Source organism: Lactuca serriola, chromosome 6 (genome assembly GCF_051521515.1).
Source record: "Lactuca serriola cultivar US96UC23 chromosome 6, Lser_US96UC23_V15, whole genome shotgun sequence".
Classification (NCBI taxonomy): Eukaryota; Viridiplantae; Streptophyta; class Magnoliopsida; order Asterales; family Asteraceae; genus Lactuca; species Lactuca serriola.
The window spans coordinates 81141903-81167170 of NC_136413.1; the positions used below are offsets into that span (position 1 = coordinate 81141903).

The 25268-nt window shown below is 29.2% G+C and overlaps 1 protein-coding gene across 1 annotated transcript in view; it reads left to right on the top strand.

Moving 5' to 3' along the window:
* Window positions 1-3183: 3183 nt before the first annotated feature.
* The window catches only part of LOC145059341 (uncharacterized), a 55473-nt gene continuing 33388 nt past the window's right edge, over window positions 3184-25268 (top strand). Inside the window, exons 1-8 of the mRNA XM_079007198.1 lie at window positions 3184-3468; window positions 8478-8695; window positions 10246-10351; window positions 10451-10552; window positions 10671-10730; window positions 11190-11268; window positions 22354-22501; window positions 22913-23036. Coding sequence (XP_078863324.1) covers window positions 3295-3468; window positions 8478-8695; window positions 10246-10351; window positions 10451-10552; window positions 10671-10730; window positions 11190-11268; window positions 22354-22501; window positions 22913-23036 — 1011 coding nt within the window. The 5' untranslated portion in view covers window positions 3184-3294. The remainder of the gene's footprint in view (window positions 3469-8477; window positions 8696-10245; window positions 10352-10450; window positions 10553-10670; window positions 10731-11189; window positions 11269-22353; window positions 22502-22912; window positions 23037-25268) is intronic.

Consider the following 25268-nt stretch of genomic DNA (forward strand, 5'->3'; position numbering starts at 1 on the left):
GGGGATTCCAAGATAGGTAAACGGTAACGTCGATGGTTCACAACCAAGGGGAGAGAACCAGTTCGAGATTTCCGAGGGGGGAGATCCGATCCCAAACACCTTCGATTTTCTGAAATTCACTTTCAGCCTGGTTGATACATAAAAGCATCTCAAAATACGAGCTAGATTAGCAATGTTTCTCCTCGACCATTCTCCCATGAGAAGTGTGTCATCTGCATAAAATAAGTGAGACAAACAAATGATAGAGTTTGGGAGTTTTATCTCGTCGAAAACTCTAGTATCCACTAGTGTCTTCATTGCCAGATTAAGACCTTCCATAGCAATGATGAAGAGGAAAGGAGAGAGAGGGTCTCCCTGTCGGACACCCTTTGACATCGTGAATTCAGTGGTTGGAATTTCGTTGATGATTACCGATACTCTCCCTGATTTCAGACAGTTTTGAATCCACTTTCTTCATTTCTCCCCAAACTTCATTTGATCCATGATTGAGTCGAGGAAAGCCCAATTCACTGAGTCAAATGCTTTATTAAAGTATGCATTGAAGAGAAACATCTTCCTTCTTTTAATCTTTGTCTAAGAGCAAAGCTCATTAACAATTAACGGCCCCTCCAGAATATTTCTACCTTCAACATAGGCTGATTGCACCTCATCAATAACGCTTCCAATAACTTTTTTTTAACCTAGTTGCCAACAATTTAGCAATTATTTTATATAATGATCCAATCAAGCTAATTGGTCGAAAGTCTCCTAAGTGTATCAGATCTTTTGATTTGGTCATGAGGGAGATGAAAGAGGAGTTGCAACCTTTAGATAATTTGCCACCAGCTTCAAAGTGATTTACCAAACCCCTTATGTCATCTTTTAGTAAGTCCCAATATCTTTTGAAGAATTTAAACGTGAGTCCATCCGGACACAGGGACTTATCACCACCACATGCCCACACTGTGTTTTTTATCTCCTCCAAAGAGGACTCCCCCTCAAGGAATCTAGCATTTTTCCGAAAAGTTTACGAAAACTAGGATGTTTGAAAGAGGGTCAGTTTGGCCATTTTTCATAGAATTTCGCCTCAATGAATTTTGCTGCCTCGCGTTTGATTTCTAACGGGTTATTTGTCCATGAACCATTAGCCATGATTCCATGAATGTGATTCTTCCTGTTTCTATTGTTGGCGTATCCATGAAAAAATGAGTATTTTCATATCCTTCCACTTCACATTTAATTTTCGCCATTTGTTTCAAATTCATGGTTGTCACTCTAGCTTTTTCCAGTATTTTTTCCCTGGAACAGTTTAATAATAGTTAATTCATAGTTTAATAACTATAAATTCATAGTTTAATGACTTGAAATTATTCAATTCATAATTAAATAACTATAAGAACTTGATGTTATTTTCGATGATGCCATTTTATCTAATTTAAGTCTAGTTGTCCATATTTATAACTTAATAATTTAATAATTGAGAATTTGGTTTAAGTGGGTTCCTTTTTCAAAATATAAACGAAATGAACAATAACTTGGTCTCACAAACCGTGTATGGTTATATATATATATATATATATATATATATATATATATATATATATATATATATATATATATATATATATAGGGAAGGGTTATATGGAAAATAAACAATTAGGGCAACACATGTTGAAACCAATAAAAACATGACAACACATCATTTTGGAGTAACTATATCAATAACTTCCATAGTAGATTGCTTATGAATAAAGAAATGGACACGTGTCACTTGATCATTGGTTCCAGCATATGTTGCCCTAATTGTTCATTTTCCATTGAACCTAACCCTATATATATATATATATATATATATATATATATATATATATATATATATATATATATATATATATAGAGAGAGAGAGAGAGAGAGAGAGAGAGATTTAAGTTCAAATAAAAATAATAAATAGTGTGATAACATAAAAACATTATGTTTATGTTATTATTCTATAATAAATTTTGTATATATGTATTGTTAAAATAATTGTAATATGAATATTAACGTTTGATTATTCATATATTCTTTAGAATTTTATTGTTCTATTATAAATTAATTTATGTGCATTTTTGTAGTAAATTTAAATTTTAGTTTGAACGTATGACTATTCATTTATTCGTTGCTTACTAATCACATAAAGTTTTGGATAAAGACGTTAAAAATGAAAATTTTAAAAGCTTTTATGCTATTATCCCTTTAACATAATATTACAAATATTAGGTATTATATTTAAATTATAACTAGTATATTAAAAAAATGTAAAAATATGCAAACTTTAAAGAAGACTATAAAAATGATAACTAAAATCTCCAATTTTTATTTTTTGTGCAATTGAAAAATATCGCTCAATATTTGAATTATTACTATTTATTTATGTCAAAATATAATTTAAAATTTAGTTGAGTTAAAGATATATGGAGTGAATATATATATATATATATATATATATATATATATATATATATATATATATATATATATATATATATATATATATATATATATATAGGTTCATTTGAGACGATGTCAATTTCGTGAGACCTTGAAACTAAATCTAAAAATAATTTTAAAATGCAAAATAAAAGTAAAAATCCAAAAATTCTTTTTTTAATTATTATTTTCGAACCTTATTTAACTAAAAAAAAACAAAAAATAAATAAACAAATTACCGTTTTTTTTTAAAATACGTGAAATATTCTAATGGAATATATATTACACTGTACATATTGTAATATGATTTTTAGAATGTTTAGAGTATTCTACTAGATTTGCCAGATATGTACAATATTCTAAATATTTTACTAAAATATGTAAAAAATGTATTTTTTTGTATTTATTTTTTATTTATGTTTGTATTATATATATATATATATATATGTATATATATATATATATATATGGAAAATATATATTTCGAAAATAATATTGGAAAAAAAAATTTCAAAAATTTTCAATTATTTTGTATTTTAAAAATATTTTTGTTTTATCTAATAAATGAGTGGCTAGGATTGCGTGTCACAGTCTTACAAAATTAGGTCGTCTCATTTGAACCTATATATATATATATATATATATATATATATATATATATATATATATATATATATATATATATATATATATATTAAAAACACCTTCATAGCCAACCCCATTAATTACTTAGACTCCCTATAAATAACGAAGGTTTAGGGTGCATATGATAGAAAACTTCTTCAAATCCATTTTTTATCTTTCTTTAAATCAGACGTTTGTAGGTATCGAAATATATTTTCAAGATGAGGGTGGCGGTTGTTGCAGGGGGAATTAGTGGGTTAGTATCAGCGCACGTTTTGGCTAAAGCTGGATTGGAGGTGGTATTATATGAGATGAACAAATGCCTTGACAGTGGCTCAAAAACCATCTCTGTGAACGGTGTTGAAGTAGACCTTAGTTTCATGCCCTTCAACCAGGTAGCTTTTGTTCCTTCTTCTTCAACTTAAACTATGCACTGGTTTATAAATCACAATCCGATTAATTAACTTGCTAAATCTCTCTCTCTCTCTCTCTCTATGCGTGTGTGTGTGTGTATATATATATATATATATATATATATATATATATAAGTATTAACGATATACAAATTCCATCCTTAGGTCACGCATCACAATTGACGTGACTTATCACGACACATAAAGTATGAAGTTTGACATTACCGTTAACTCATACCAAATGTTATTTTAAATCTTTTGCCTTATGATATGTTTATTATTTTACTGATCTATGTAAATACTTTTTTTATCATTTGATGGACTTCTATTTTTTAAATTATAGAAATAACAAATAAAGTGTTATATCTTAAATGGTAAAAATGTAGGAACTAGTTACTAGTATTTTATTCGTCATGCACTGCAACGACAATCATCGAAAATAGTGATAATTAGAGAGTGACCTTGTTTGGACCTTTATGAGCTTCTAAAATATCTTTTACACCATGACCAATGCCCCAGTTGGTCCTATACATGTGACCCGCTATCAGAAAAAGAATTGCAATAGCTAAATGATGGTGTGCCGTATCAGTTAGCCATAGACCTCCAGTTACAGTTACTGGGTCTAATCCTCCGGAGTCATCTGGTGTGGCAGATGAAGGAGAAAAAGTGAAGGAATTAGAAAATTAAAAAAAACAAATAAACAAAAGGACTCAAATGGAAAATAAGTTAAAAAATAAATAAATAAAATAAAAAATTGGAAGGGAGGAAAAGCAAAAGAAATTTAATATATATATATATATATATATATATATATATATATATATATATGTGTGTGTGTGTGTGTGTGCTAGGTGTGAGACCCATGTTTTACATGGGTTTATTTAAAGAAAATATGAAATTTTAACAATTTGAAAAGTTTGAATTTGTAAGAAAAGTGAGAAAATTTTTGAATTATTAAAATTAATGAGTCTTTAATGTATTGAATACATTACATATATACATCATTTTTAATAAATACTTTACATATATATTACCTTACATATTAAATGTGAAATTTTAATTTAATAAAATGAAAAGTACAATAAAATGACAAGTGGAAAATAGAAAATTTAAAAATTCTAGAAAATGTCATGTGTCCAAATTAATGAGAAGAGGACATGTGGAAAAAAAAACCTTCATTTATTAGAGTAGATAATAAGGTGAAACATGACAAAATAAAAATAAATTTTGCATTAATTATGAGGCTTAATATGGTGACACGTGTCAAAAGGAGATTAAAAAACTACTCTTTTATTAGAATATATATATATATATATATATATATATATATATATATATATATATATATATATATATATATATTGCGAAGCATATCATCGCTTCGTGCTGTTCCCTTATGCATTGATGATTACTGATTTAAATTGCTGCAATAAGCTGCCTCTCCGCTACGAGGTTTGCGAGGACCTTTATATATATATATATATATATATATATATATATATATATATATATATATATATATACATATATATATATATATATATATATATAGGTTCAGGTTCATTTGAGACCATTTTAATTTTGTAAGACCGTGAGAACAAATCTAAAAATAATTTTAAAATGCAAAATAAATGGAAAAGTCCAAAAATTCTTTTTTTAAATATTATTTTCGGAACTTGAATTAACTAAAAAAATAAAAAAAAATCCCGTTTTTTTTTTTGAAAAAATACGTGAAATATTCTAATAAAATATTACACTGACATATTCTAAAAAATAATTTTAAAATGCAAAATAAATGGAAAAATCTAAAAATTCTTTTTTTAAATATTATTTTCGGAACTTGAATTAACTAAAAAAAATAAAAATAAAAATAAATAAAAATAAATCCATTTTCTTTTAAAAATACATGAAATATTCTAATAGAATATTACACTGCACATATTCTAAAAAATAATTTTAAAATGTAAAATAAATGGAAAAATCTAAAAATTCTTTTTTTAAATATTATTTTCGAAACTTGAAATAACTAAAAAAAATTAAAATAAATAAAATAAATGCGTCTCACGGTCTCACAAAATATATATATATATATATATATATATATATATATATATATATATATATATATATATATATATATATATATATATATAATATTTAGAATAAATACCTTTTTGTCATTTGATGGGAAATTTTAAAGGTTTTTAGTTTCTTTTTTAAATTCACAAATAACAAATACAACGTCACATATTCATGTGCAACATGCAAGAATATAGTTATATTTTCAAAATTATGAAAAATATATTTCGTTAAAATTATCTAATTCATTTTCATTAACTTTGAAATATATTTTTTTATATTAAATAGAAATGTTAACGTAAAACATTATCATTATTGGAACAATGTGATAACATAGAAAACTATTAAATCTAATGTTTAAATATAGTAATCAATGGTTTAAAATGATAATGGATAATAAAGTTTATGTATCTATTTACTTTATAATATAATTTTATCTTATTGGAACAATGTGATATGATAGACATCTAACATTTTATTCTTTAAACATATTTCATTTAAAACCCCTAATATAATTTTACTTTTTAAATATTTTTTATTTTTTACGAACTAATTATTTATATTAAGTATTTAATTATAATTTATTTATGAAATATAAATTTGATATCGATTATAAAACATTTTCAATCTCTTTTTGATAACTATGGCATTATATATATATATATATATATATATATATATATATATATATATATATATAGGTTCCTTTGAGACCACCTATATTTTGTGAGACTGTGAGACGTATTTTTTTTATTTTTTTTTATTTAATTCAAGTTCCGAAAATAATATTTAAAAAAAGAATTTTTGGATTTTTCCATTTATTTTGCATTTTAAAATTATTTTTTAGAATATGTACTGTGTAATATTCTATTAGAATATTTCACGTATTTTTCAAAAAAAATGGAATTTATTTTTATTTTTTATTATTTTTAATTAGTTAATTCAAGTTCCGAAAATAATATTTAAAAAAAAGAATTTTTAGATTTTTCCATTTATTCTGCATTTTAAAATTATTTTTTAGAATATGTCAGTGTAATATTTTATTAGAATATTTCACGTATTTTTCAAAAAAAAAATGGAATTTATTTTTATTTTTTTTATATTTTTTTTTTAGTTAATTCAAGTTCCGAAAATAATATTTAAAAAAATAATTTTTAGATTTTTCCATTTATTCTGCATTTTAAAATTATTTTTTAGAATATGTCAGTGTAATATTCTATTAGAATATTTCACGTATTTTAAAAAAAAAACGGAATTTTTATTTTTATTTTTTCTAGTTAATTCAAGTTCCGAAAATATTATTTAAAAAAAGAATTTTTGGATTTTTCCATTTATTTTGCATTTTAAAATTATTTTTAGATTTGGTCTCACGGTCTCACAAAATTAGAATGGTCTCAAATGAACCTAAACCTTTATATATATATATATATATATATATATATATATATATATATATATATATATATATATATATATTATTTTATGTATATAATATAAAGCTCAGGCATATTTTGTTTATATTTTTTGTTTGTGACGATTTAAATATAATACATGTTTAACATATAACTAACTAAATAAAAAGATTTTATAAAACATTTTATATAGGCAATAAATTAGTTAATGTGGGTTTAAGAAAAACACTATTAGAAAGAGGTTAAACATTAAAGATGTATTTAAGATGTTTGTTAAAATTAATAAAATAATAAATTTTGAAAAAATCATAAGATAACTTATCCATGGATATAAGATAACTTATCCATGGATATGATCCATCTAAATGGATGTGTTTTACATTTAAGACTTTTCAAAATGGGTCATTCTCATCTAAGTTGTTGTCATCTTTTAAGTTTTACATGAGTGATCTTCAAAGAAGTGTTGATATAAATCTATAATTACTAAGAGTTTTCTTTTGAATAGAACGATTAAACCCTAACCTATATGGTTAAACCAAATTAATTTTGATTTAAAAAATATTGATTTTAATTGTCTATAATAATCTAAAATATGTTCCAAATCCAAGGAATTACATTTCCATTGGATCAGTTTTTTAATTGATTTTTCAAGAATGAAAACTATCGTTATAATAAATATATAACTTTAATATTAACAATCTTTAATTTGCCTAGTTTAAGAGGGTGTTTAGGATTTAATTTTGAAGTTAAAAAAGACTTATCTAAAATGATTTATTAACTTATCAATGTGATAACATGAGATTTTAAAAAAAGTGAATGGATTAACTATTTAATGACAAAAATCAATAAGTCAATAAGTTAAAAAGTGTTTGGATAATTTATTGACTCTTGCTTGTTTTATTCTATTAAGTCATAAGTCATAAGTCATTTTAAGAAGTCACAAATTATACCTTCTTCAAAACTTTTTTTCAAAGCCTAATTCAAAAGTTGTTTTAAAAGTTTTTATTAAGTATCCAAACAATTTTTTTCTAACTTATTGACTTTTCAAGAAGTCAATAAATTAGAAAGGTGTTTCTAGATGAAATCTCAAACACCCTCTAAATCAACAAATTTTTGGAAAATTACAACTCTAATAATATATATAGCCTTTTCAATTAGACGTAGGTTCTACTGTAACTTAAAAAACAGCTCTCTCTCTCTCTCTCTCTCTCTATATATATATATATATATATATATATATATATATATATATATATATATATATATATATATATAAGAAGTTAATTGTTATTATTTTTTTCGGTTCATTCGGTTTTCATTATAACCAAAACGATTTCGAAATCCAAAATAATAATTCTAATTTAGTTGAAATCAATCGAAATATCCAAATACTTGGTCAATATAGTTCAATACAAATTTTCAAATTAGACAATTTGGTTATATCTAAAAATGGTGAACAACCCGAATAGTAATATATGCCAATGATTCTTCGATATGCAGGTCACATATCCAAATATGATGGAGTTCTTTACGAAACTTGGAGTTAATATGGAGATTTCTGATAAGTCGTTCTCCGTTAGCTTAGTCGAAGGCAATGGCTATGAATGGGGCAGTCGAAATGGTTTATCAAGTATGTTTGCACAAAAGGGGAACATGATAAACCCTTACTTCTTGAAGATGTTATGGGAGTTGACCAAGTTTAAAAATGATGTTTTGAGGTATATGTGATTAATTGTAGAGCTTTTAACAGGAAATTCTTTTAGTTTGCCAAATATGTTCTCTTTTTCCCCTATGATGATTTTTTGTTCATTAATACCCAAAGTTTGACAAAAAGAAAATTCATTGTCCTTGTGACTTGTAATAACTGGTTTTTAGGTTACCATCAAACGAAATTTATATATATATATATATATATATATATATATATATATCATAAGGGTGATATTTTTTAGAAATACTAGTATTTTTTTTAGTAGTATTGCTACATATTTTTACCAAGCTAGAAGTATATACCAAAGGCTCAAAGGCCTAGCAGTAAGGAGTGGCTCTCTCAAATGAGAGGTCATGAGTTCAAGTCTCGTTGAAGACATATGTGGTTATTTAGGAGTAGATTAATTAGTTAGTTTGCCGTTAAAAGAAAGTATATATCAATAAAAAACGTGTTTATATAAATAGACATGGTTTTCATTCTAAAAACATAAAAATTATATATATATATATATATATATATATATATATATATATATATATATATATATATATATATACTTCCAAAATATAATTATGTTTCAAAAGCATAAAAATGCATATTGATGCTTATGAAGATGTATCTATACTTCTAAGAATATACAAATACATATTTATGCATCTAAAATATATAAATATATGTATTTATACTTCTAGGACGTATAAAAAAGCATATTTAGAAGCATGCGTATATATTTTTACCTTTTTAAAAGTAAAATTTTATTTTTTAGATGTATAAATATATATTTATACCTCTTTAGAATAATAAATATATTTTTTTTTACGTTTTTAGAAGTATAGATGTATAAATGTGTATTTTTATGTTTTTCGAAATACAGAAGTATAAAAATCTATTTATACATAAAAATACATATTTATACTCCTAAAAATATATATTTATATGATGTTTAATTAAAAAAAATCTTGTATAAATAATTTTTTTAAAGCATGAATACTTACGATATGATAAAAAACATATTAAAAAAAACATAAAACATATATAAACTTAACGGATTTTATTCTATAAATTTGATTTCATACCAACTTAGAAACCTACGATTACATATATCAGTGACAAAAATAAAAAGAATAAAAATAAATATATAAAGTGATAAAATGTTGGCATTAGCGAACAAGAAAACGTCAAGGCGACAAAAACAATAAATTTGACAAGATTAAGGACTTTTATATGACGAGCCCTTAATTATGTTGTAGGAAATACCTTGTTCTTCTAAGTAGTAGCAAATGCTTTTACAACAACAAACAATAAAAATTAAATAACGTACTTTTTTAATATAAGCTTGGACATGCTAATTACTATTGTTGTCTTAGAGTTAGAACAAGGTCTATAGTTCCGATCCTCGTGCTTGCAAGTTCTTAAGTAATGAGTAAGGTTTCCATTGCTTTGATTTTCATACATAGAGTATATAATCGTAGAGTATATAAGTGAAATGCCGAATGATTAATATGAGAACCTGGCTAGTGGTTCACTTTTAATTAACTTTATAACTTACATATATAGGTACCTTGAAGAGTTTCAACACAACCAAGATATCAGTCACAACGATACTTTGTGGGATTTCATCAAGTCACATGGATATTCAGAGTTATTTCAAAAGGCTTATCTTGTGAGAAACCTTTTGAAATTCTATCATTGCTATGTTTAATTTTGCAAATAATTACTCAATGAATCTTTGTTGAAGGAATGAAATGAATGCCTAACACAGGTTCCAATATGCTCTTCCTTGTGGTCCTGCCCTGCACACGTAGTTATGAGGTTATCTGCTTTTTCTGCTCTCTCATATTTCCATAACCACCATCTATTTCAGGTACACCCTTTTATGTTTATTCATAGTGAAAAAATTTAACTACAATATACATGTAGTTCGTTAATTATGCAATAGATAACATTTTTATGGAATTTATTTGTCGTCTATCTTTTGTTAGATTTTCAATGGCCCTCAATGGTATACAGTTAGGGGTGGCTCACAGACTTACATTAAAAAGGTGATATATTATGTTTCATCTTAAATTTTCCATGGTTCAAAGTATAATCATCATTGTTTAAACAACTAACTCATACACTCTCTAATTTTACTCATATATATATATATATATATATATATATATATATATATATATATATATATATATATATATCAACCAAGAGAACCCTAGACCTATTGCTTAAGGGACCATTCTCTTACGAGAAATTTAATATCCTATTATTTTTTATTCATACTATCTTCCTATTTATTTGAGATGGTGACAAGTGTCATTAAATTTAATTGAGATGTTAAATTTATTTAATTGTCGTCATCTTAAAAAGATAGGAAGAAAAATAGTAATAAAAGGTAGAAGAATATTTAATTTCTCATTACTTATACACTTAGTGCCATTGGGCCACATATACATACCGTATGATAAAGTTTAACCATCCTAATTACATGTTAGATTCATTAACAGATCAAAGAAGAACTGTCGTCTAGCGGCTGCCAAATAAAAACAGGTTGTGCAATAAAATCTATCTCAAGACGTGATGATGGTAAATAATTGCTTTGACTCCTTGAATCTTCATTTTATATTATGTATGCCACCTTATAATTATCATGCCTTTATTTCCTATGATTTTCTAAATTTAAGACATTTATGATTGATTCTCAAGTGTGCACGCGCGCAAACACACACACACATACACACACACACACACACACACACACATATATATATATATATATATATATAACAACTAGTTTATAACTCATGTGAACCACGGTTACAAAATTAATTAAACTTTAATAGTAAAAAAATTCAAAATTTTTAATCACTTATTTTAAATAAATTTTTAATTAAGAGATTTTTTTAGTTAGATAAAATTATTATAATTGATTTAAATAAATATGTAAAATTATATTATTTTATAATGTGTATTAATTTTATTTTAGTTTTTGTTTTAGTGTTATTAATTTAATGTAATTAGAATGGGAAATTTAAAATTTAAGATGGATAATCAATATGTTGACAAGTGGCATGCATTAATTAGGAGACATAATAGGATGACACATGACAAAAGAAAAATAAAATATGCATTAATTATAAAGCCTAATATGGTGACACATGTTAAAAGAAGAATAAAACTATTCTTCTATTAGAATAAGAAGAAAAAGATAAACCATACACGGCCCATGTAAGTGGTTAATTATAGAACACTAACATTTCAAACGTGTCATGGATTAAACTTTTGATCGGTGTTGTATTTTTCACCTTAGCCGCTAGGTCAGCATCGTAGGCCATATATATATATATATATATATATATATATATATATATATATATATATATATATATATATATATATATATATATATATCAATTTTGAATATCCGAACTCTTGAAAATCCATTTGTGAACCCATATCCAACCAAATTATTTATATATATATATATATATATATATATATATATATATATATATATATATCAATTTTGAATATCCGAACTCTTGAAAATCCATTTGTGAACCCATATCCAACCAAATTATTTATATATATATATATATATATATATATATATATATATATATATATATATATCAATTTTGAATATCCGAACTCTTGAAAATCCATTTGTGAACCCATATCCAACCAAATTATATATATATATATATATATATATATATATATATATATATATATATATATCAATTTTGAATATCCGAACTCTTGAAAATCCATTTGTGAACCCATATCCAACCAAATTATATATATATATATATATATATATATATATATATATATATATATATATATCAATTTTGAATATCCGAACTCTTGAAAATCCATTTGTGAACCCATATCCAACCAAATTATATATATATATATATATATATATATATATATATATATATATATAAAAGTAAATAACAATATTTTCTTTTGTAGTCGAGTTCAACTATTTGAAAATACTTTAAAGTCTTAAATATAAGGGTAAATTACATGGACGATCCCTACTATTTAGAGTAATATGCGTGCATGATTCTTAATAATTTTTATTTTAACTTGAACCATTCATAATTTATAATTTTGTTGCATGTGTGTATCTGTCCATTCTAAAAAGACTGTCCATTCTAAAAAGACTGATTTACCGTTAATAATTTATTTATTTAATTATTATTTATTCTTTTACCTTTTTTATTAAGAATATATTACAAAAATGAAAAATAAAATAAAATAAAATAATCCTAAAGCCCTAACTCCCTAAGCAACGTTAGGCATTCTCCCCCCACCCCTTCTTCTTCACGTATCGTCTTCCACTATCGCCATTTTGTCTGTATTACCGGTTACTTGCATCACTGGTTACTTGTATCGTCACCGGCCACCACACCCCGAACAAGAAAATCGTACCGTCGCAACTTACTCTATTCTTGTCCCCTTCCACCAGTTACAATCTCGTCATTATCGGCTCATAAGCCACCATAATTTTGACGCCTCTATTCCAATAAAACTATACAAGGTCTCCGACGACTACAACAACGTCACACAGGGCTGGTGAGCAAACCCTCCATCTCTTTCTCCTCTTCACTCGTAGGAGTAACCTGTCTTTCTATTTCGCCTTTCTCTATCTTGTTTGAAACCAAATGACACTTGAAGCACTTACCATGGACCTCTGATGAGCCTTGAAACTCTCAACACGATGAAGACCTATGAGTATTCTCCGCCTCTCTATCCTATGATGAGCCCTGAAACCCCCATTCCCATTGGAATCTACTCCCGAAGGAGAAGGATGTTGGTGTTTTTCTGATTTTATGCAATTCCAAAATCCATTTTTTTTCAAGCAGGTTAGGGTTTTTATGGTTTAAATCATCCATCGGGTTGTGATTTATAGGAACTATCTCAGATTGTGTAAAATCAATTTCAATTTTATCAAAATTTCAATTTCTGGTTTTTCTGGGTTTGAGTAAAGATTGGGTTGTGGTTATCGGAATTGTTTGAAATTGTTCATTGATTTCTGATTTCCTTACTTTTTCTGGTTTCCTTCATGAACTCTTGGTAAGATGAAGATCGATGTGTTTATAGGTAGGACAGAGAGGCGTTCTTGCCAAATAAGAGGAAGGATCGATGAGTACATTTATGTTGTTCAAAATAATTTGGATTTTCATGTTGCTACGGATGAGATGGTAGTTGGGTGGAGGATTAGCGGAAGAAGAGAGTGAACAGGGGGAGAAGTGAGAGGTGGGTTGGATCGGAGGAGGAGGTGACCTAATTATGTTTTTCAATAATAAGGAATAACTATTAAAATGAATTTAAAATATAAAAAGTAAAAGTAAGGGCAAAACAGTTTTTTTAAGGGGTAAATTACGCCAATCGTCCCTCGTGCATATGCCAAAATGCATATTTAGTCCCTATTTTCAAAAATTAACTCGGACCGTCCCTCGATTGTTTAAATCCTGCATGCGTCATCCCTGATATACGGTTTTCTTTTGATTTTAGTCCCTGTCAGATTTGAAATGACCATAATGCCCTTTGTATATTTCCTTTTCAATTAATTTAATGTTTTTTTTTATTATTATTAATTATAAAAATATATGGACCCACTTAATACCCAAACCCAATCCCACGCCATTCTTCCCAGATTTGTCTTCTTCATCCTCTTCTAAAATCTTAAAATCACTCTTAACTCTTTAAGTCACCGTTGATGGATAATCTCTCCAGCAAACCTTCTATCATCTTCCTTTCGTTGATCCTACTCCTATCATCATATCCAACCACCCGAAATTCCACCTTTTATTTTTGGTTTCCGAATCTGAAATTTGTAACTCAGATGGTTTTAGAAATTAAGAAAAAGAGAGTGAGTCAGGAAGAAGATTGGCGAAGAAGGAGGAATGGCAGTAACAAAACTGTTGTTGGTGATGGTGGGTTAATTCACCCGATCAGGTTACTTGTTCTCAATCGATCCATGAAATTTGTGGAGAATATATGGATATGTTTGAATCGCCACCTAGGGTTTTAAACCACCGCCTAGGATGTTAAATCGAGCTCCACCATCGCCATCGTTTACAAATCGTCACATGTGCGTTACCATCGTCATCGTCACTTGTGTGCTACCTCGGATTTCCTCTGTTTGAAAACCTATATCTAAACTAGTGGTTTTCTATGCAAGAGATATAGAAGGGGAGATGTAAGTATGAGACTAGAAGAGGGGAAAGAGGAGACGAGAGTAAAATAAAGATTGAAATTGTCCGGTATTTTGGAGTCAATTTCCTCTGTTTGAAACCGAAATGAATATAAATAAATCAAAAAATAAATAGCAAATGAATATAAATAAATCAAAAAATAAATAAATAAGGGCAAAATGGTGTTTTTATCTGAAGAGGGACTAAGCATGCAAGAAAAGACAAACATAGGGACTATTCTAGTTAATTTTTGAAAATAGGAACTAAACGTATTTTTTGACATATGCACGAGGGACGATTGGTGTAATTAAGACTGTTAGGAACCAAAGGCACAATAAAAGCAAATGATAAAAACCTCGAAGTTAAAAAATACTTCTTAGAGACCAACAACACAAATTACTCCAAACCACATAGACCATTCGGATAATTTACTCTAAAAATAATATAATTAGTTTTAAATATTAATGCTTTACATTTAAAAAGTTGATTCGGGTTGAATTGTTAATAAAAAATAAAAATTGAATTGATGACTTCATAAATGTGTGAATTGTGATAACCACTCAACATCAGCTAGATATCTCACCGCCATATTATTTTCAATCTCGATCACTTCATAAATGTGTGAATTGTGATAACCACTCTCCATCATTTCAAATTCATTAATTTTGAATACAAATAATATCTATTAAGTAAATACATTTTAAATATAAGATTAATTAAAGTTAAATAAATTTAATTAACTTATAGAATCTTAAATTACATAATAAAAACTATAAGTACTTAACCATAACTGTTTTTTTTTCATAGGTAACGTTTTTTTTTTGAACGGCGGAATTTTATTAAACTAGCAAGAAGCTAGAACAAACAATTATATGGTAATAGAAGAGGGATTATGAAGCCAAGTAGACCATCATAACTTAGCTTTTTTACATCTATTTGAAATCCAAAAGAAAGCCTTTTCAACTACGACATCAAAGAGCAAAGCTTTTTTAGGAATAACCGTGCCGAAGATGATGACATTTCTAAAATTCCAAATGCACCAAAATGTTGTTATAACCACCGCATCAAAAATTTTACGTTGACTAGCCCTCAACGTCACTATATCGGACCAAGAGAGAAGAGAATGAATAGTAATCCAATTCAGGAGATTTAGACCCCACCATATAGCAATACGTCTCCAAATATCCATTAAATCAGAACATCCAGCAAAAAGATGATGAATAGTCTCCGCCGAACAGGAACATATAGGACACATGATCGTCTCTACCAGAATACCGCTAGATGAAAGTCTCTCCCTCGTAGGAATGCTCTGAAGCTTCACCCTCCATATAAGAATATTGAGTTTAATAGGAACCCAATTATTCGATCTCGTAGTCATATCTATCGAAGTAATCAGCCCATTGTCGAGAAAGGAACGAGCTGAAGAAACTGAAAAAATATCAAAGATATCAAGAGACCATTCCAATATATCTGGAACAGTTTGAAGCCGTACATCCTGCATTAGTCTGGAAAAGATAGTCCATTGGGTCTCCTCGATACCACCTCTAGGAATTCGTCTGAAATGGCACATATCCCACCCAATATTTATCCGGTCTCTAACTGTAGTTGTACGGTGATTATTCAAAGAAAACAACCTGTGAAAAGAAGTAGCAAGAGGGAGATCTCCTAACCAAACATCATGCCAAAACGAAGTATACGCTCCATCCCCAATCCGGATAGGACAAAGGGACTGAAAATCAAAGTCGTGATCCTGAAGATTAGATAACATACGAGTGATACCATTCCAAGGGCTTTTTCATACGCTTCTCGGGATCAGTGGAGTAACATAACCCTCCAAACCATACAAAACTTTCACTACCCTAACCCATAGTAAATCGGGATAATGAAAGAAACGCCAACGCAAAAGGTGTGACATCCCCAAAATCACGGCCAGTAAAGACCGGATTCATTTATGCTTTTAGAATAATTTCAGAGTAAATCCTTTTGATTTAAAAGAGTTGCGGAATTTGTTCCCAAAAACAAAACGTGATAAAATAATATTTACCAAAACATTTCATAAAGAAATGTATTTTCATTATATAATCAAAACTCGGGATGTCATGTTCCGATACAGACCATAAAACATAAACGATAACATTACAAGTCATTCAACAAATATATACATATTTAGACTTGTAAACAAAACAACTTGATGATTCATCCATCTTATGCTCTTGCACCACTTCCTGTAATACAAATAAACTGAGTGGGTCAGGCTTGAGAGCTTGGTGAGCATATAGGGATTTCAACCCACAATAAATAATTAAATTACTTTTCATCAACCAACAATAACCCAATTACCCATTCCTGTTATTCTCACTTTACGTCCCTAAAATAACTAACACAAGGGACCTAGTCTAAGAATATTTCATCGGGGCGACAACACATGCTTCGGGGGTTTCCCAACAATATATGTCAAATAAGGCAACCATGAGGGGGATGGAGTACAGCGAATGAACACTCAAGTTCATTAACACCTACAGGTGGCGAGCCTGCTAGCGTTCCACAGGACTGTCTAGAAAAGTCTGTGGTCATCATCTAAACTCCGCTAGATGACTGAATCAAAAACAACATCGAGGCCTCTCATCTGTTTATCACACATCAATTATCTACCCATGTCCTACCCAACATATTAGTAGATAAAAATATATATTTTTATACATAGTTTAAAACCTGTATAGCATTCTCATTCAATACATATTCCAAACAACAGATGAGACACATACACATAACACATATTTCATAGAGAATAAATCATATCTATGAGATTGAAGAAAGTGAATATACATTCACACATATAACAACAAATTATACACATAACAAGTATTTCGTATAAAATACTTCATAATTATGCGTTAGAAGAAAGTAACTACACACTCACTTGATCAGAAGATGATCGGACAGCACTACGACTTGTAGAAGTAGTATTCTTCGGTAGATCTTCACACAAACCGGGCTCCTCGCGGGCAAAGCTTTGGCTCGGAAACTCTTTTCTTCTCGGGATCTTCGGGCTTCGGGACTCCTTTCGGGTCTCGGGATGATACCGGGGCTTCGGGATATTTCTTGCATGTAAATCGAGGTAAAACGGGAGAGAGAGGAGAGAAAATAGCAACCCTAAACGGCTGGCCCTTCAAATCTGTTTATAGGGCAAAATTTGCCCTTGCCACGTCGTGGCACCTTTTTCCACATCGTGGGCTTGGTCGTCACTGCATGCGTCATCGCAAGTTACGTCTGGAGGACTCCAGGAGGTGTTAGAAGACTTGCCACGTCGTGGCACTGCTTGCCACGTCGTGGTATCTGACAGTTTTGGTCCCTAATTAGCTAAAAGTTTACCAATAATTTTATATTAGCAGCCAATTAGACTAATTGGTCTAAAATCTGTTACATTCTTCGGGTCCCTAACTTTAGGAATCAAGGTAAAGAACGAAGCATTGCACCCATTAGAAATCGAGGAATGCACATGGAAATGCTCAACAAAAGCAACTACATCATCCTCCAAAATATCCCAATATCTCTTCATAAAAGCAAACAAAAACCCATCTGGACTGGGAGCCTTTGAAGAACCATAATCCCACACAAATTTTTTTATTTCCTCACGCGTGAAAGGAGCTTGCAAAAAACGAATCTGAATTTTAGACAGAGTCGAGAAATGAAGAGGATCTGTAAGAGGTCTAGGTCCTGTCTGTTTAGAAAAAAGAGATTGATAATGCACACGAAATTCTTCTTTGACAATGCTTTGATTATCAACCCACACACCATCTTTTAGAACACCACGAATAGCCATTTGTCGCATCTTGCGTTTTATAGTACCGTGGAGATATCCTGAGTTTTCATCACCTTCAATACCCCATTGAATTTTAGCCTTTTGGGCTAAATCCAATTGAGTAATGTGATCCAAATCTATAAGTTCCTTAAGGACCGTAACTCGTTTCTCCCGTGGCTCAGTCGTACCTCCATCTTCCATCAATCTAGAATCAATAGAGTCTAAAGTCTCCTGTATCTCCTTTCGTTTGTTGCTCATCTGAACTCGAGTGGTAGCATTCTAAGACCTCAAATTAGATTTAAGAAGTTGTATTTTCTTTTTAAATTTAATCCAAGGGTTTGAATATATTGTTCCTGATAGATCATTCCAAGAATTGCGGATAACGTCATCAAACCCATCAATGTGAAACCAGGAGTGAAACATACAAAAAGGTGTTGGACCATAATCAACACGGTGTTCCAGTAAGAGAATGGATCTATGATTTGGGATGAATTTCTCCAAGATCATACCCGAAAGATGTGGAAAGATATCCAAAAGGCCACCCGTCACTAAAAAACGATCAAACTTACTAAATTTTGAACCCCACTTATTACTCCAAGTAAAACGAGGCCCCCCTAACGGGATATCTGTCAAATCGGCATGTTCAATAAAATCATTAAAGCTACTAGCTGTAGAAGTGTTAAAATGGGACCCCATTCTCTCCGTCTCATCCCTCACAACATTGAAGTCACCCATTAAGACACACTCCCCGCAGAAAGAAAAAATAAGCTGAAAAATATTGTTCCAAAGTTTCCTCTTACAATCCGCCCCTTAAGGAGCATAGACCTTAATAAATAGCACCTCCGTACCCGAAGTCTTCCAAATAGCTTCAATAGCAAGAAAATAATCTGAAGAATAACTCTTTTTAACAATGATACAATCCAAATCCTAAATGGCAAGAATACCCCCCGAGGCGCAACGAGAAGGAGAAAAAGCATGAGAAAACGAATTGTTACCCCAAAAAGACCGCACCGTATAAAGATCCATAACTTCCATTTTCGTTTCTTGAATAGCTAAAAAATTAACTTTATGTTTATGACATAAAGTTCTAATCCAACTCTGCTTGTCTTTGCAACCCGCTCCTTGAATATTAATAGACAAAAAATTCATCTCATAACCGAATTATTATCGTTCCATATTCTTGTTTATCATCATATATTATAGTTGGAAGCTATGTGTTTGTCCATTTTGTTAAATAATTGCTGAAACTTATTTCCCAAAAAATTATTCATAGTAGACGATGCAGCTCTTTTTGCTCTATCCTTTGAAGTTCTTCTGATTCACGCTTGCCATCTTCATGGTTAAGGTCGATATAACAAAGCATGTTTGGTATCTATATGTAATCGTTGGTTTCAAATGTCTTTGACCTTTTATACCTACATGTTTCATTCCTTATCAGTGGAACCTAAACCTACTTTGGGCAACTTCGTAGAATGTCCCAACCCTTATAGTGGGTAAATGCATTCCAATTGATTTCAATTCGATATTATACGAGCGCCACTATTTTTTTTTGTGCAAATAAGTTATAAATTTTATTGAACATGATAATCTTTTGTTTGAAGTCCTGGAATTTTCAAGATAGTTAGTCTATTATGGTATTCACGACCCACTGAATTATGGAATTAGGCCAAACCGTGCTCCCAAAAAAGCAATTGCACATTGTGAATTCTCGGTCACATCATCCTCCAAAATGTTGACGTATGCACTGCACAATGCAACTTCCCCCTTTGAATTCCGAGTTAGATTGTGGCCACTTTTTGAGCTCTTTTATTAGAGCTCTAACTCAATCATGATGGTTCACCTGAGCAACTCATAATCTATTCGTTAAAAGCTTGACTTGAGTTCGAGTTAAAGTCTGAGTGGAGCTCAAGCTCAACTTGAGGCTCATTTAATAAACGAAATCGAGTCGAGCTTAGACTCACGTGACAAATGAACCTAAACGAGCTACGCTCGAGCATGTTATTTTTCCCACGAGCCGAGATCGAGCTGTGAAAATAGGCTCGAAATGAGCTGAGCTTGATCTCGAGTCTCCATAACTTAAAATGAGATCGAGCTCATGCTCAAGGTAAGGTGGGGTTTGCTTGTATACATCCCCTAGTTTTGGGCACCGAATCAGGATGGAAATAATGTATTTGGTGATGAACACCTTGGAATTGAGAGGGAGAATTGAGTAAGTTTGTAAAACTAAGTTGCAATGAAGGGAAGAGATTACGATCTCAGTGATAAAAAATTGGTACAGAGTTGTTTAGCACGAAAGGATTATTAGATCTTCGTGTTGTTAAATTTGTGAAACGATTTCAATTTGATGTCAGGTTGTTGAAGTTTGGATCTGTATTATGAGAGTAAGAAAGTGGCAATAAGTTTAACAAATATAATATTGAAGTTTGATAAATTGTGAATAAAATTGGTTGATTATATATATATATATATATATATATATATATATATATATATATATATATATATATATATATATATATATATATATATATATATAAAATTGATTTTAGAAAAAAAAAAAACAATTTAGCCGTGATGAGGCATGAAGGGGTTCACATAGCAGCATGTAACCTCAGCATCATTTGACCAACTTTCCATTGGATCATAAAGTTTTGTACAGTTAGCCTTAGGTTGTGTGTATGTATGAAAGATAGTTTTTTTTAATAAAAGATTGGTTGCTTTATAGTATCCAACTTTACATTTTTTTACTCATCATCCGATTTTAAATTCTGTTTTTGAAGTTTACTTTTCACAAAATGGGTATTTGGCAAAACTTTTCAAAACAGCTTATTAGTTTTTTAGCTTTTCAAAAATCTAATAAGCTAAAAAAGTGTTTGTGTATTTAAAACACTTTTTAAATCAGCTTTTTGGATAGGAAAAAATAAAATTTTCAAAAAGCTAGAAAATCCTAGCTTTTTAACCATTTTACTTTTGAAAAGCAGTTTTTCTTATCCAAACATTTTTTAAAAATAGTTTTTTTTTTCTAAAAACTATAAGCTAATAAGCACTTTTCTTAAAAATCACTTTTACTATAGAAAAAGCTAACCCAAAATGCCCAAATGACACGGTGGATGCAAAATTTTATAATAAGTATGACTCGGTTTTTTCTCTTCGATCAAACATAATATAAAACATAAAAACAATTGATTACGTCTAACATGAAAAGCCATCCATTGCATAAAAACATAATAACTATCTAATTATAATTTAAATTTGACCTTTCCAAATGGACATTTTTTGAAAATGATTCGTTACTTTTTCGGTCTCAATTTTAAAATATTTGGGCTTCTAGCCTCGGGCTACTTGTCCATTTTTTTTTGGATGAAAACATTGGGCTTCTAATTATATTTTTGGGCTTCTAAATTGCACCTTAGGGTCACACATTTCTTTTACCTAGTTTCATATTTTTTTACGCACCGACATAATAGTAGAAAAAAGATCAAATTTTTTTGAATTGCATCCAGAAAAATCGGTGTTGTTGGTGCTGCTACGGGCACCATAGCAAAACCGCCACCGAGTTGACAGTTAATTTTTACTTAATTTTTTGCTTAATAAGTAAGGTTACACTAATGTAGTAAGTAAATTAGCTAATGGGTGTGAAATATGATCTATGAGCAGGTTGTTTACTTCTATGTGAGGATGGCTCTGAAGAAAGGTTTGGTGGATGCATAATAGATGCGGATACCCATCAAACTCTGAGATTGTTGGGGGAAGAAGCTACAAATGAAGAAAGAAGAATATTTGGGGCTTTTAATTATGTATACAGGTATTATGTTCCCTTACGCTCGAGTGATCTTGACCTACTTAATGTATGGATTGACAACCTTTTCTGTGAACGTTAATATCATCATAAACTACAAACTAGCTCATGGCTAGCAACAAGGATTGTAACATTTAAGAAAGAGCTAGAACGATTTTGGCTACCAAACAAATGAAAACATCTTACCTTCTAACAATGTGTATTTGGGAGCTTTTTTTTTTGAAAGACAACACGAATACAAAATCTTCAAACAAACAAAAACGCGACGGCTCCCAATTGAACTGAATCAACCAAACTGATGGATGCCTATGAAGTGGAGACGATCAAGTTTCTTTGGGCCATCCCAATAATTTCTTCTCTACAGCAATGTCGTTGCTATAATGATTTTAAATGGATAATAAATGTTTCTTTTTGCAGTGACGTTTTTCTACACAATGACAGAAGTCTAATGCCTCGAAACCGCACAACATGGAGTGCACTGAATTTTCTTGGAACTAAGGATAACAAAGTGTGCTTAACGTACTGGTTAAATGTGCTCCAGGTACACATGATGTTTTCAATCTTAAATTTTAATATGCTCATTGAGAATTCTTAAACGAATAGAAATTTACGATGACATTTCTCAATTAAATGAGAAATGAAATGATGGGAAACACACTTCTATTAGTTTGAGAGTATCACCAGGGTAGATAGATTATTTACTTAGCAAACAATAATTAATTCAAATTGAATAGCTTATTTATCAATGTTCAAATTTTGATACTACTCGGCCCTTGTCGCTATACCGATGTTTCACTTACAGTTAGTAGCCGATGTAGAGGGTTTTAGTGGGGTGCATGCACCCCACTTAACATGCTTTTTTTCATATATTTTATATAGAAAATTCATAATTAAAATTGATTTTCAATTAATGGCCCCCATGATAATAATAGTTGTGCACTATGCACCCCAGTTACAATAATCTCTGGATCCGCCACTGCTTACAATGACTCAACGACATGAGACATAGCCTCATGTTTGCAACAAAGATTAGTTGATATGCGAAAACTGACATGGAAACTCATTAGGGAAGTTCTTATTTCAATAAATAAATAAATAAATAAAATAAATAAATCTTTAAGGTTAAGACATGCTCCAAAAAATTAGATAGGAAATCTACATTACACCCACCCCTACAAACAACTACATAGCCCGTAGAGAATAGATATTAGCTGTTGTTTGTTTTTTCTGAGCCAACCTGTTTACAGTCTGTAGACATATGTAATAGAAGAGATGAACCAAATGTCTGCAATCTGATAAATAAGACTATTTGTTTTTTAACTGTCTAAAAACTGCGAAAATAAACTAAAATTTAAAAAAACTATTTTTCTTAAAACATATAAGAATTTTTCAATACTTTTAATCTATTATAAATAGTTAAGAAATCTAGATCAAATTTTATGTATTATTGTATAAAATAATAAAAATAAAATGGTACAAATTAATGGATATATTTGATAAAAAAACAACAAGCTTTGGTCTAAAGTTGTACATAAAAATTGTAGTTAGGGATCAAAAAATGTAACATATAAAATAGATGGAATTAAATTTCGATTTTAAAATTTACTTTTCTACCTAAATCAATTAAAAACTCACCATAAGTATTTCCCAAGAAACTGATGTTGCTTCATTAATTATTTTTTATAAAATTTGGCACAAAAAATATAAGACAATATTAATTTGTTTAATATCTATATAAGGAGCTGTAACAACTATTATTGTAATTAAATATTTATTTATAAATTTGTCACAAAGGGAATCGTTGTGTCGTCAGACCTATTTTCTTGAAGTATGATAAACAAAAAATCAAATTGTTTATCATAGATAAACTTGGAATAAATCTAAGTCTTAATTTTTAAAAAAAAGATATATGTGTTTTTAGGCTAGAAAATGTTAGAAAACTCTGGTCTACATCTACATCAAGAAGAGGACATGCAAACCTTATTAGGTCTACGGTCTTCAAAAAACAAACGGTCTACGAAAGCTAATATTTTTATGTGGTCTTGACGATGCAAACAAAGGAGGCCAAAAAGATCTACAGACAAAAAACCAATACCAACTAGGTTACTAAACATAGCATCTTTCTCAAAAACATTTCAAAACCTTGTTTTGTTACTAGAACATGGACATACATTTCAAAGACATAACCTTATTCTCCACTACTCATTTCTATATGTGCAAAACGTTGGGTATGTCTCTTTTGTTGGGGATTCAGATATGGTAGGGTATGTGATAATCAATAACTTGAAATTCAACTTTGCTTCGTCTTTTTTGTTGGGGATTCAAATATGGTAGTGTATGTGATAATCAATAACTTGAAATTCAACTTTGCTTCATTGTGTCCTACAAAATGATCCTTTTTCTCAAATGTTTGGTTACATATCATAAAAGAGATTAAATTTATATAAGGTTTAGATCAAATTGAAAATATTATTTGTATCTCCAACAATCATTGGCAAGTGATTCTCGGATGTTATGTCATTGATAAGCTAAAAGTAGCAAATATCTTATGATTACATGAGTCAATTTTAGAATAAAACCCGGGAACTAAATTGGCAATCCTTATTTATTAGTATTACTAGATAGGCACATTTTTAATTTGTGTACATATCAAAGAATGATATACTTTCCAGAGATTCATTATAGAAAAATCCTAAAGTTGATGTTATCAAGCACACAATGAATAATTGCAAAACCTAAAATATTAATATTTTCTTAAACGATTAACACATAA